This window comes from Mastomys coucha, unplaced genomic scaffold (assembly GCF_008632895.1).
Source record: "Mastomys coucha isolate ucsf_1 unplaced genomic scaffold, UCSF_Mcou_1 pScaffold15, whole genome shotgun sequence".
In the NCBI taxonomy this organism is placed as follows: Eukaryota; Metazoa; Chordata; class Mammalia; order Rodentia; family Muridae; genus Mastomys; species Mastomys coucha.
This window is the reverse complement of record NW_022196897.1, coordinates 64085525-64097468: the sequence shown is the minus strand read 5'-3', so window position 1 is coordinate 64097468 and position 11944 is coordinate 64085525. Positions and strand designations below refer to the sequence as shown.

Sequence of the window (11944 nt, the reverse complement as noted above, 5' to 3'; positions counted from 1 at the left end):
CCCAGCGAGCTAAGTCTCTGGTTTCGGATTTGAGTTCTTTCAAGAACACAGCAGGGCCACCACAATACCAGAAAGTGATGTAGAAATACTATTCTTAGAACAAAGATTCCACCCTTTGACCTAATGACTTCCCAAAGCTCCAGCTCCTAAAACCATCACATTTGGGGATTCTATGTCAACATTTGGATTTGGGGACAGTGGCACAAGCATTCAAATCACGACAGGGTCTGTGTGCGGTCACTAAAGAGAATGTTCTCTTGTAGGAATGGGATTTGGCCATAGAGAAGCTGAGGAGCCAGGCTCTCGGGATTCTGCTGTCAAAGGACTTGGCAGAAAAGGAACATCTACAGCTCTCTAACCAGAAACTGAATCGGCTTCAAGAAGAGTTTAGACGACTCATGGTGGAAAGAAAAGCCTGGCTAACAATGGCAAATGATTTTTTTACCAGTGCTAACAAGGTCAGTGTGAAGCCAAGATGGCAATCAAAGGGACTCCTCCTAACCAGTGAGACAGCTATTATGTTAGCTGGCCACGTCGCATCACAGAAAGCTAACTTTCCAAGGGAAAGCTAAGAAACTGAAGGAAGCACAAAAGGGTTTTAAAATTATATTCCCATTTAGCTATTGGTTGTTTTCCAAAACTAAGAGATTGTGTTTTGATGTATAACAAGTTAATTTTTAAAACAACTCCAAAGCCAGGTGTCTTTAACCCAAGTACTCAGGAAGCTGTGGGTTCGAGGCTAGCCTGGTCTATTTGTTCCAGGTCAGTTCTATAGTAAGACCTATCTTATAAAAATAAAGACAAAAAAAAAAGGCATAATCAATAACAAGAAAAGAACTTTTAAAAGGTTTCATTTTAGAGCTATTATTGTTGGTCTGTTTGTAAGAAACACTATTCCCTACTTTAAAATGTTTCTCATATAGATGAGCAAATATTATAAAATATACTCAGTTAAAAAGAAACCTTACCAATGTTACCAGTATTCCCTTTTTGTTGTTTGTTTTAAAAGAGTAGTGCAGGCTAGCCTCCAACTCCTAATGTAGTGAAGGATGGCTTTGATCTGACCTTTTTGTGTCCACCTTCCGAGTGCTGGGCCTGCAGAAATGCGTTACTGCACCTACTTTATACAGCACTGGGAATTTGTGCATGCTCACCCAGCACTCTACCAAATGAGGTACATCCATGATCCACTTTTGTTCTTCTAAACCATTTTTCTTCAGTTTCTTAGGTAGAGATACATGCATTATATGTCTTTTGGATATGAAGCCAGCCCTAAGGTCCAAACCTGTCTTACAGCAGACATTCTGCCTTGGTCTTAACATTTTTAAGTAAGGCAAGAGGGAGCCCCGACACAGACCATCAGTAGGTCTTCTTGACTATCTCCTGGCTAAATAAATGCCTTCACTGTTGGAGCGGGTGCTCCTGGGGGTGGTAATGTTCATGACTTGACAGTAAGAAGTTATTAGGTCAGAGAGTAGAGTCTTTGTGAATAGGATTTCCACCTTGCCTTCTGCTACTACATGAGAGCACAAGAGGTTAGTCTGCAGCCCAGGACATGGCCCTCATCACAATGGAACCCCTCTTTACTTCCTGATTTCCCTGATTTCAGCCTTCCAGCCTGCGGAGTCATGAGCAATGCCTTGCTGTTGTTTATTGTGCACAGGTGGTGCTCAGTGTGTGTGGCTGGTGATGCTATTTGGAAGGCTTTTGACCTTTGATACTGTAACATAGACCTCCAGATGCTGCACTGGGATTGTTTAACCAGTTACATATCAGCAATTTAAAGGTAGACAAGATAAAAGGCAGTGGATGAGGGGAAGCTCCTGGAAGCTTACATACACCGCTCATGCTCTGAAACCCCAAAACCTGCACGCTGTGTATAGTGAACTACAGGGTTACTTAATTGTGAAATTCTTTACGTACAAGAAACCTTTGAGAATCTGGGTAGTAAAATTCTAAGGCAGAGAGGACAGAATTACAGTAGACCTCTTAGAGAAGGACTCCTTGGCTAACTGAATTTTTTTAGGATCTTACTGACTTCACACAGGAAACAGATACACCACGGATGCTAATTACTCGTTATTTTTCTCTTTAGCAGCCCAACTTTTAGCTCAGAGGTTTTAAAGTCTCCATCACAGCTTTAATCTACAGAATGAGTTAGCTGTTTCAAGTCAACTCTTTTCAAGTCAGCGGCACTGGGATGTGTGAATGTCAGCTTACTAAAGAGTAAGATAGCGGGTCTAAAATGTCCTTTCTGAGGGGCTGAAGAGGTGGCTTGTGGGTAAGAGCACCTGCAGCACCAATGTAAGGAGTCCAGGGGAAAGCAGAATAGAATGTGTTTCTATAAAACAATGCTTCTAATAGAAGCTGCATAGCTCACAAAATGTAGATTTTTTCTTCTTTTTCTCACTCTCTTGTTCTCTCATTTTGGTTTCTCTACAGTCATTATCTGATACCTTGCCATGGCTGTTTATCATCTGACTTTATTCTTAGGCCCCTAGGGAACTTGTAAAAGTTAGAGAAGCTGAGTTGGTGGAGGAGAGAAGAAGGAAGACAAGAAGGAGAAAGGGGAGGGAAAAGTCAAGAGTGAATACTTTCCAAATCTCACACAGTAATGCGGGAACAGAATGCTCATAATTCTTAACCCGAGAGAGTAGATTCCTAAGTTCCTCATGTCATCTCATTGTTTGACGCCACAGCATGCTACTGTTCAACTTATAAAGTCGGCTGCCATTGACCAGTGCTCTAGCTTTGGGCCAGATGGTGCTCAGATAGGCTTAAAGTTGTTTCTTATTTAAGGAAATAATATCCAAATTAAAAACTAGTAGCTCAATGTGAAGGATGATGGATATGGGAACTGAGGTGTGGCCAATGCCAGCGTTTGGAGAGTGGATGGTTAGTTATGCATCCATGTATATTATTTCTATTGCTACTAATATAAAAGAAGCGATGAAATTATGTAAAGCATAAGTCTCTGTAAACTAAGAACTTAACTCCTCTTATGACTTTTAAGTGACATTTTCCTCCTGATTCATATTTTAGATTCTCCAAATATATATATCTTATCACTCTACCCAACCTTGGCAGGAAACTCATCAATGTCTAGAGGGATGGTTTAAAAAATTATAATATCAAAAGTCTTTAATAACATTTTCTTTTTTTTTTTTTTTTTTTTTTTTTTGAGACAGGGTTTCTCTGTGTAGCCCTGGCTGTCCTGGGACTCACCCTGTAGACCAGGCTGGCCTCAAACTCAGAAATCTGCTTGCCTCTGCCTCCCAAGTGCTGGGATTAAAGGCTTGGGCTGCCACCGCCCAGCAATAAAATTTTCTAGGCTAGAATTTCCATGTGTACTGGCAAGAAAGGTAGTGCTTAATTTACATCATCAATTGTTTATCTCAGAATTGCTATGCTTTTTCCTTTGAAAATTGCCTTGTAACGTATATGGAGGAAGCTGGGTTTCCTTGCTGTGTGCACTTGTGTTTGTAGGTGAAGTCATGCTCCCAAGGACGGAGGACTTGGTTTACCTGACTTTCAGGCTCTGGTGCTGTCCTTGCATGGATGCTGGAAGCAGATGCATAGGTTACAGGTCAGAGCTGAATGATGACCAGCAGCAAAAAAGTAGCTGGGTGACAGTATGCAAATGAGCTCTGTGTGTCCCAGTTCCAATATGGGTGATGCCCACAGAGGAAGGGGTGAGGAGAGGAACTCTTCACTCAGGGAATCTGCTGTTGTTTAGCAAGCAGTAAGCAAGCCTGCTTTTTGTCTCAGGGAGTGACATAACATCTGATTGGGAAGACTGCTAACTGCAGAGCCTACACTTGAGAAAGGTGGCCTGTTAGAGATGTCAGGTCCTTCATTCTTGGCACACAAGAGAGAGAGAGAGGGGTGAGAGAGCACACAGGCAAGCGTGCCTGTTAGTGCTGTGAGGGACAAAGAAGTCTCTGCCTGAGCGCTCTTTCCCCACAGAGATGTGAATTAGAATCTCAGTAAACAAACTTATTGGCTGAAATTATTCAAGTTATGTCAAATGCCAGTAAGCAGAACATGTTGGTGTTGTGGGCAAATGAGGCACTGGGATGTGTGAATGTCAGCTTACTAAAGAGTGAGATAGCGGGTCTAAAATGTCCTTTCTGAGGGGCTGAAGAGGTGGCTCGTGGGTAAGAGCACCTGCTGCACCAATGTAAGGAGTCCAGATCCCAGGATTTTCATAAAAAGCTGGGCATAGTCCTGTGCATGCCTGGAACTTCAGCATTGTGGAGGGCAGAGATAGCAGGATAATGGGAGCTTGGTGGCTGACTGCTTAGTTCCGGGCACCTTAAGAGACCCTTCCTCAGGGAATGAGGCAGAGAGTGAAAGAGTGGGAAGCCTGACATCCTCTGATCTCTACACATCTATCTTCACACATGTGCCTATACACCACCACCATTACTACCCTTACCACTTACTCCCTACGCCTCACCTATACACCACAATCACCACCCACCCACCCCCCCCACACACACATGCACCACTAACCCACCACCACCCACACACCACTGTACCCCCTACACCCACACATTACCATGACCACCACCCCTACCAACCTCTCTCTCTCTCTCTCTCTCTCTCTCTCTCTCTCTCTCTCTCTCTCACACACACACACACACACACACAAACACACCATACCACCACCATCACGCACACGCCATATACCACGCCACTACCATCACACACATACACACACACACCACACCACCAACATCACACACACACACACACACAACACATACAACACACCACTACCATCATACATACACCACCACCATTATACACACACACACTACCAACATCACCATCACATACACACACACACACACATATATACACACATACACACACACACACACACATATATACACACATACACACACACACACACACACACACACACACCACTACCACCACCACCATCACTACCACCACCAGCACCGAAGTCACTGAACAAACAGTGTAGTAAATCCACAGCAATAGTTCCTCCATCTTTAGACATTTCTGTATTTAGTGAATATTTATTGAGCAACTTCTCTGTGACAGGCACTGTTCCTAATCCTGAGAATACAATATTTAGAGCAAAATGTGCAGAAAATTTATTGGTCAATATAGTTCAAATTGTGAGATCCAGTAAGCTGTAATGATCCCCTAATTGTCCACACTGATATGATGCCTCTGCCTCATGGCTCCGTTCCAGTAACCCAACTGATACCTTATAATTTGCCTAGGAGTTTGGGACAATTACTCGGAATTCATGAGTCTGTTTCTCAAGCAGAGAAAATGTGAGCATTGTATCGTTCTGGAAAGCTGGCTGTTTGAATCTCAACTTAGCAGCAGGTGGCAATATTGAGACATGGGCCTTGGGAATGTCGCTATGTTTGTCCTAGACCAGCCTCTAAAACCCACACAAAGATTGAACTGGGCTACTTAAGGAATTGATATACCTCCTTTTCAGAGTTTGCTAGTGTATTTGGTGAACCTATTTATTGAATCATTTAGCAACAAATTAACCAGTATTGTTGATGGGACCACCATCACAGTGAGTAGGAGCTGACTGGCCAGGAGTCCCTCTATAGCTTGAAATATGAGCATCACATCTGTTATAGAACATCCCTTGATCCCTCCAAGTTTTTATTCTTCTCAACTGTGGATTATCATGTGTGTTATACTTCCAGCATTTTTGTGGATTTTTATTAATATCTGTAGGCCATCTAAGACATAGTTACAATTGTTTGGGGTTTGTGATTGACTGGAGCAGGGATGAGTATCTAGTGTTCAAGATCATAACAGCATGAGCTTTTTATTTACGCAACAGTCATGACTGAACCCAGATCTGTCAAGCTGTCAAGTGTGGCTCTTGGGTTATCAAGTTTCTTGCCCATATCTTCTGTTCCCAGGCACATGATTTCTCTGAGGGAAGCAAGTAGAAAAGACGAGGCCAAGTCTATTCCATGAACATGGTCTGATCTTCAGATGGCCAGTATGAATGCAAGGTGAAGTGAATTTTGGAGCATTCAAAGAAACCCCTAAGTACTCATAGGAAATGAAGTGATGTGGCTTCCATTGCTTCCCCATCCCTATTGCAAATGTGGTGTCTTAGACAATGTGGTTGCTTTTCAAAACAATTACTCGACAGTAGTGCCTGAAGCCACGTTTCTGTTTGACATGAAAACAAAATAATTAAGCATGACATTTGCTGTACTTTTTTCCATTTACATATTCCTCATTTACCATTTAAAAATACAAGCATTTTAAGCACATTGGTGGAAAACAATTATGATGATCTAATTATTGAACAGATTGAAAGAGGAAACATGCCCAGATAGAGAACCTAAAAAGTATTGTTGAGAAAGAGTTTCTTAAAATAATGTAAATAAAAATCTGGAAATTATACTAATTGTTAGAGATTTTTTAAAAAGTTACATTTAGTTGCTTATTTCTTGAGCACTGGAGTCCTCTTTTTAAAAGATTTAAGATCTTTTAATGAGTGCAGGTGCAAGAATGAGAGGTGAGATCCCCTGGAGCTAGAGTTATAAGCAGTTGTGAGATGCCTGACATGGATGCTTGGGAAGCAAACTCTGGTCTTCTGGAAAGGCAGCACAGGCCCTTAGCCACCAACCCATCTCTCCATCCCCATGGATTCCTCTTTTAAAAAGCCACTTCTTTTCTCTTATAAATAACTGGAACAGTTGCTTTCCCATCTAGCTTCTTACATCCTGAATAATATATTGTATTCCTGCTGGTTCCCAGAGTCAGACCATACTTGAGTAAAGCCAAGGCATTGTCTCAGCCTTCTGGACCCCCATGGGTAATTTATAAGACAGAGTGATGAACAGTAGGAAAGCCATGATGGTTTAAGCCCAATGCAGTGGGGAGCACCTACTAGAGCCTGGTCAGGGGAAATGTGTCAAGGAAGATAACCACTGAGTGGAGCTGAGAAGAATGACACACAAGGAAGGGGAAAATGCTGGAAGATGCAAAGTCAGCCATGCTTGGGAGATGTAGGATAAGCCATTGCCTGAGGTGTGGAGGGGTACAACTCAGATCAGATGTGAAGAGTGACAGAAACAATAGAGAGAGCCAAGGCTCAGTGAGGAATGTGGACACCATTTTCAGAAGTGTGTATGCATGTGTGCGTGCATGCGTGTGTGTGTGTGTGTGTGCTTAGAAAGTATAGTGATTTTATATATATATATATATATATATGAAAAATATTTAAGAACTTGAAAATATTATCTTAAGTCAAATCTCACCCCCAAAAATTGATGATGAAGGTAAATTCATTTAATCTACCTTCTTTCTGCCCCTCTGAATGAATGATGACTATGGGTTAGAACCTTTGGCTTTAAAGCTCAGAGGCTAGGTTGTTTCAACCTCAGCAAATGGTCAATGAAGGTGGGCAAACTGTTAGTACAGAAGTATTAAATAAATATATGATTGAGAAGTGTGAAAGTCTTTAACATCATTCATCACAAAACCCCTAAACCCAGGTCAGGCTTAATCATCTGATTGTCAAGATATTCAATTTTGGGGTTCTGTGGACTAATAGTAGGGTATTTGCCTGGTGTCTATGAGATCCTGCATTCTGCCTCCAGTACTGCAAATGCAAATAGAGATATTCCATTTTATTCCTACTCATCGGTAAGCATTTTTTTTCCAGTAAATTTCCAGTAATTAATACTAAGTAAATTTGTCAATGGACCTTTAAGTCATGAACGTATCTACTGGATGTCCTTCCATGTGTTCTTCCACACCATTATATATGTCTTTTGGCAGTGAACATATTCAGTCTTGTAGTAGTCATTTCTCGGTAGAGTTATTCTTCTTTGCCCAATTAAAATTCCTTGAGGCTAAGAAGCCTGTCTATCTCCCTTTGTATTTACCCAAACAGTCTGGTGCCTTCTAATTAATTATTTGAGCCATTGAAAGCACAAAATAAAAACTATAGAGTGGCTGATCTGCTAGAGACGCGGTTTCTCTGAGCATGACAGCTCTTAACTTCATCAGACCTGCTGTGGATACTTGTAAGATACCTTCAAGACAAGACCTACTAGTTGTTGATATTTTCTCATAGTAGAGGAGGCAAATCTCATTGGCCCCTCACCTGGGGTTTCAGCCATTGCTTCTTGTACTTAGGTATATAATTTGCCCTGAAATGCGCATAGTCTCTTCATCTCAGGGGGAGCTAGTGAATATAGTGTGTGCAGCAAGTTAAATGAGGGGAAGAGTCCATCTCTTAAGCTATGGGAAAGTTGTCATCTATGCTGTGGTAAGACTGTCCATTGATGTGGCTGCTTTGTGGTCACCCATGTTCTTATAAGTCACTCCTAGCCCATGTTCTGTAAGTAAGTAAGCTCAACAAACTCATTGGTTTCCCAGGTTGGACATTGAGTGAATTCTACTTTGGTCTGTCCTATATAGTATAAGTAGACATTTGTTCCCATCTCCCCAGGAAAAGTTCATACAACAAAGAACACTATACCGTGTTGTTCATAACAGATTATATTGATCCAAAGTATTTGGGATGAGATCAGTTTAAAAGGGAAAATCTTACTTACTATGGTGCCCAAAGAGCTCTGACTCTCAGTGCAACTTCTGTGTCATTCCTGAGTGGCTTAGCTGAGTTATATGAAAGAAAATATCACATGTATTACACTTCCAGAGACTCCAGGCAGTATTGACTGCTTATTTCTTCTTATTCCTGTCATAGTTCTCACTGTTCAAGAGAGAGACTGTCTTAATCATCTCTGCATGCCACCTAGTGTTCAAATTTTTTTATGTTGCATGACTGAATGGCTATATGGCATATTGATTTAGCCTTTGAACTTGAATTTCCTCTCCAAAATAAAGTCTTTAACAATCCCTGTCTACTTTAGAGTAGACATTCCATAGTTTTTTAAGGTTGGTGATGAATTATATATGCACTTAAGGGCGTAGTTGGAGTATAAAATAGAAATGATAGGGCAGTAAGGAAAAAATTTAGAAATATTTATTAGCATGACAGCTAAAATAACATAGTAGATCCTGGAGCCAGGCTGGGCATGGATTTGGCCCAACACATTTACTAACTGCATAGCTTCGATATGTACTTAACGTCTCCCTGTACCTGGCATCTTCATTTGTAAAATAGAAATCCTAATTCTGTATTCTTCCAGGCTCGCCAGCCCATCCCAGTAAGGTGATACAGGGCTAGTGCATAGCATAGCCAAACGCTGGCTGAATTCATAGCACAGCTGAGCACTGCTTAGTGATTGCATAGCTGAGCACTTGCTGAGTGGCTAGCCACAGCTCTACCATTCCATATGCATTTCACATGGCTTCAGCCACGCTAATGTGGCAAATCTTATGTGCAGCACATAGTTGAGTCTATGGTCCATAGATACGGCTGGATATCCCTTGAAGGGATAAAAACAGAAATGATTCATACATGATTTTCCATATTACTAGAGCAAAGATCATCCTAAAAATCACTTAAGTCTATTAAGATAAAAGAAAAACATAGTGAATAGACTTGAGATACCTAAAGTTCTTCTTAATGAGTCTCATTTCATTTGTAAGATGAATTTGCCTCAGGAAGACTAAGATGTTAGTATGTAAATTTCCTTCGTTCTCCTATGGATAAAATGCTGTTGATACAGGCATTCGTTTTAAAGCTTCTTTTCCGGTATTTTTCAGCTTCTGGGGAAACCTGCGGAGCAGCAAATGCCTTTAAATACAGCTTAATAGGAACACCCATCTACCCTGAGACTTGAAGGGATAGGGGCGGGGCAGCAAAACAGCTTTGAGAAGTAAGAAGCCCATGGGGGCAGTGGAGAATTGGAAAGGGGGACCTGGAATCCACCTTCCTCCAGCTCCTGGTCTTCATGAGTTTGCAAGCTGGAGCAATTTTGGTCATATTCTGAACATGAGTTAGTTCAGCTGCCTGAGCCACCAACAGGTGTCATGTAAGCCACCCAGAGATGTGACTCCCCGAAGGCGGTGGAATCAGAACCTGTTTGGTATCCTTGGATGTTTTCCAGGGTGTGTCATTTTGTTGTTGCCTAATATTGACTCTTTCCACATTTATTAGTCAAAAACCTAACACTGTTATTTATCAGCATCTTTGTGAACCAGCACATGGCAACAGAATTACACTGGATGGCTCATGGTTCTTAAATCATGAGTCTTTTAGATATTTAAAAAAAAAAAAAAAAGAATAAAAAATGCCATTCTCTGATCTATGTTTGATTTGGTGCAGTTGACCTCAGGTCTTCATTTTAACAGTGAATAGGAAAGGTTTTTATTTACCTCTTTAAGAACAAAAGCCAAGCAGTTCCTTAATCTTTCCCAAATTAGGGCCCAAAGGAGCTGCCCTGTCTCCTGCTCTCCTGTGGAGGGATAGAGGGGTAGCATGTGAAATGGCTCAGATGACTAGGACCCAGCAGGAAAGAATACTGTCCTTGTGCTTTTATCTCCACCCCACCCCCAGTCTACTCACAAATGCTTATTCACCCTGGACATATAAGGCTTGAAGAAGCAGGGGGCTATGAAAAGAAAGGCCAAGGGGGAGGAGACTTCAATTCCAAGAGAGGTTGCTGTAGAGGCTCACGGTGTTCTTATTGCCAGGGAGGCCTTCTGTACTGTATTTGCAACAAAGAGATCCAGTATATCAAGTTCCCTGCAGGTCGGGTACATAGGAGAGCCGTCTGTTCTATTCTGGGAGAAGTGAAATGGGAAGGATAATGCTTAGATCATTTCTGAAATTGGCCCATGGATTCCTCACCAAATTCTACACTGGAATGAGAGAAAGGAATTTTGCATATCACTCAGTCAGTCAGAGAATTTTTAATTTTGAAAGAAGAATTCTTTTTAAAGCCCAAAGGTTTAGCTGTTATTTTTTTGTGTCTACAGAACTATCCCTATTATGCTTACAGCTAAGTATGCTGGTTAGTTGTCAGCTTGACACAAACTCTAGTCACCTGGGAAGAGGGAACCTCGGTGGAAGAATTGTCTTGATCAAACTGGCCTACAGGCATGTCTTTGGAACATTTTCTTTGATTAATGGTTGTTGTCGGAAGATCAAGGCCACCTCGGGCAGAACCATCCTCGGGCATGTCATCCTGGGTCGGACAACAAGGAAATCTAGTAGCAGTGTTCCTCCTTGGTCTCTGCTTCAGTTCCTGCCTGGAGCTCCTGCTTTATATTCCCTCAATGATGGAATGTAATCTCTAAGATATTATAAACTCTTTCCTCCAGAGGTTGCTTTTGGTCTTGTTTTATTGCAACAACAAAAATCCAACTAGAACATTAAGTGAGGAACTCCTTTTAGAATCCTTCTCGTCTCACTCAGAGGTGTTCTGTGCATGTCTGTGTTGAGCTAATGAAAGGAAACCTGTCATCTCCTTTAAATTGTCATAGTTTTATTATTTGCTTTATTATGTAGAGAAAATCGTGAAGTGTATTCCTAACAATTGATCTATTTAAGAAGAGACTGTGAAAGAAAATCTGGCTCATTTGATTCCAAGTTAGTGAGTTACCTTTGCTTTTGGTTTATGGCTCTTATTTCTAGTGCCTATGTGGCCCTTCAGTTTTTCTTCATTCGTTTCAGAAGTCATGCCTTTATTATAGCATCATGACGAAGGGACAGTGACATTGCACATGCATCTGACAGCCTTGGCAGTTTTAGCTTCTAACTCCTATGAAAATGACACCATGGTCAAGGTCTGAGAGAGGGAGCTGCTGGGACAGGGTCACAGAGAAAGCCCCATAGGATGAAACTCAGGTAACAAGTGGCCGCACACTGCTAGGAGATTCTTTTAAAGACGTGTTTGATTGGTCAGAATGTAGAACAGCAGCTAACAGTGTCTGAATACTGCACATCTCCCCTCATTCTTAGTTTCTTTCACAAAACAACAGTGAGCATAGTATGGTTTAT

The 11944-nt window shown here is 41.5% G+C and overlaps 1 protein-coding gene and 1 long non-coding RNA gene across 6 annotated transcripts in view; one reads left to right on the top strand and one right to left on the bottom strand.

Moving 5' to 3' along the window:
- Positions 1 to 11944, top strand: part of Ccdc141 (coiled-coil domain containing 141) — a 172335-nt gene that overhangs the window by 87939 nt on the left and 72452 nt on the right. For all 5 annotated transcript variants that reach the window (XM_031370744.1, XM_031370741.1, XM_031370746.1 and 2 more), the window contains exon 7: positions 264 to 458. In XM_031370744.1, the coding sequence (XP_031226604.1) occupies positions 264 to 458 (195 nt within the window). The remainder of the gene's footprint in view (positions 1 to 263; positions 459 to 11944) is intronic.
- On the bottom strand, positions 9548 to 10505 carry LOC116090357. Its single transcript, XR_004118660.1, has 2 exons — positions 10318 to 10505; positions 9548 to 9718 (listed from the first exon to the last, which is right to left on the bottom strand). It is a non-coding gene; the product is annotated as an uncharacterized LOC116090357 (long non-coding RNA).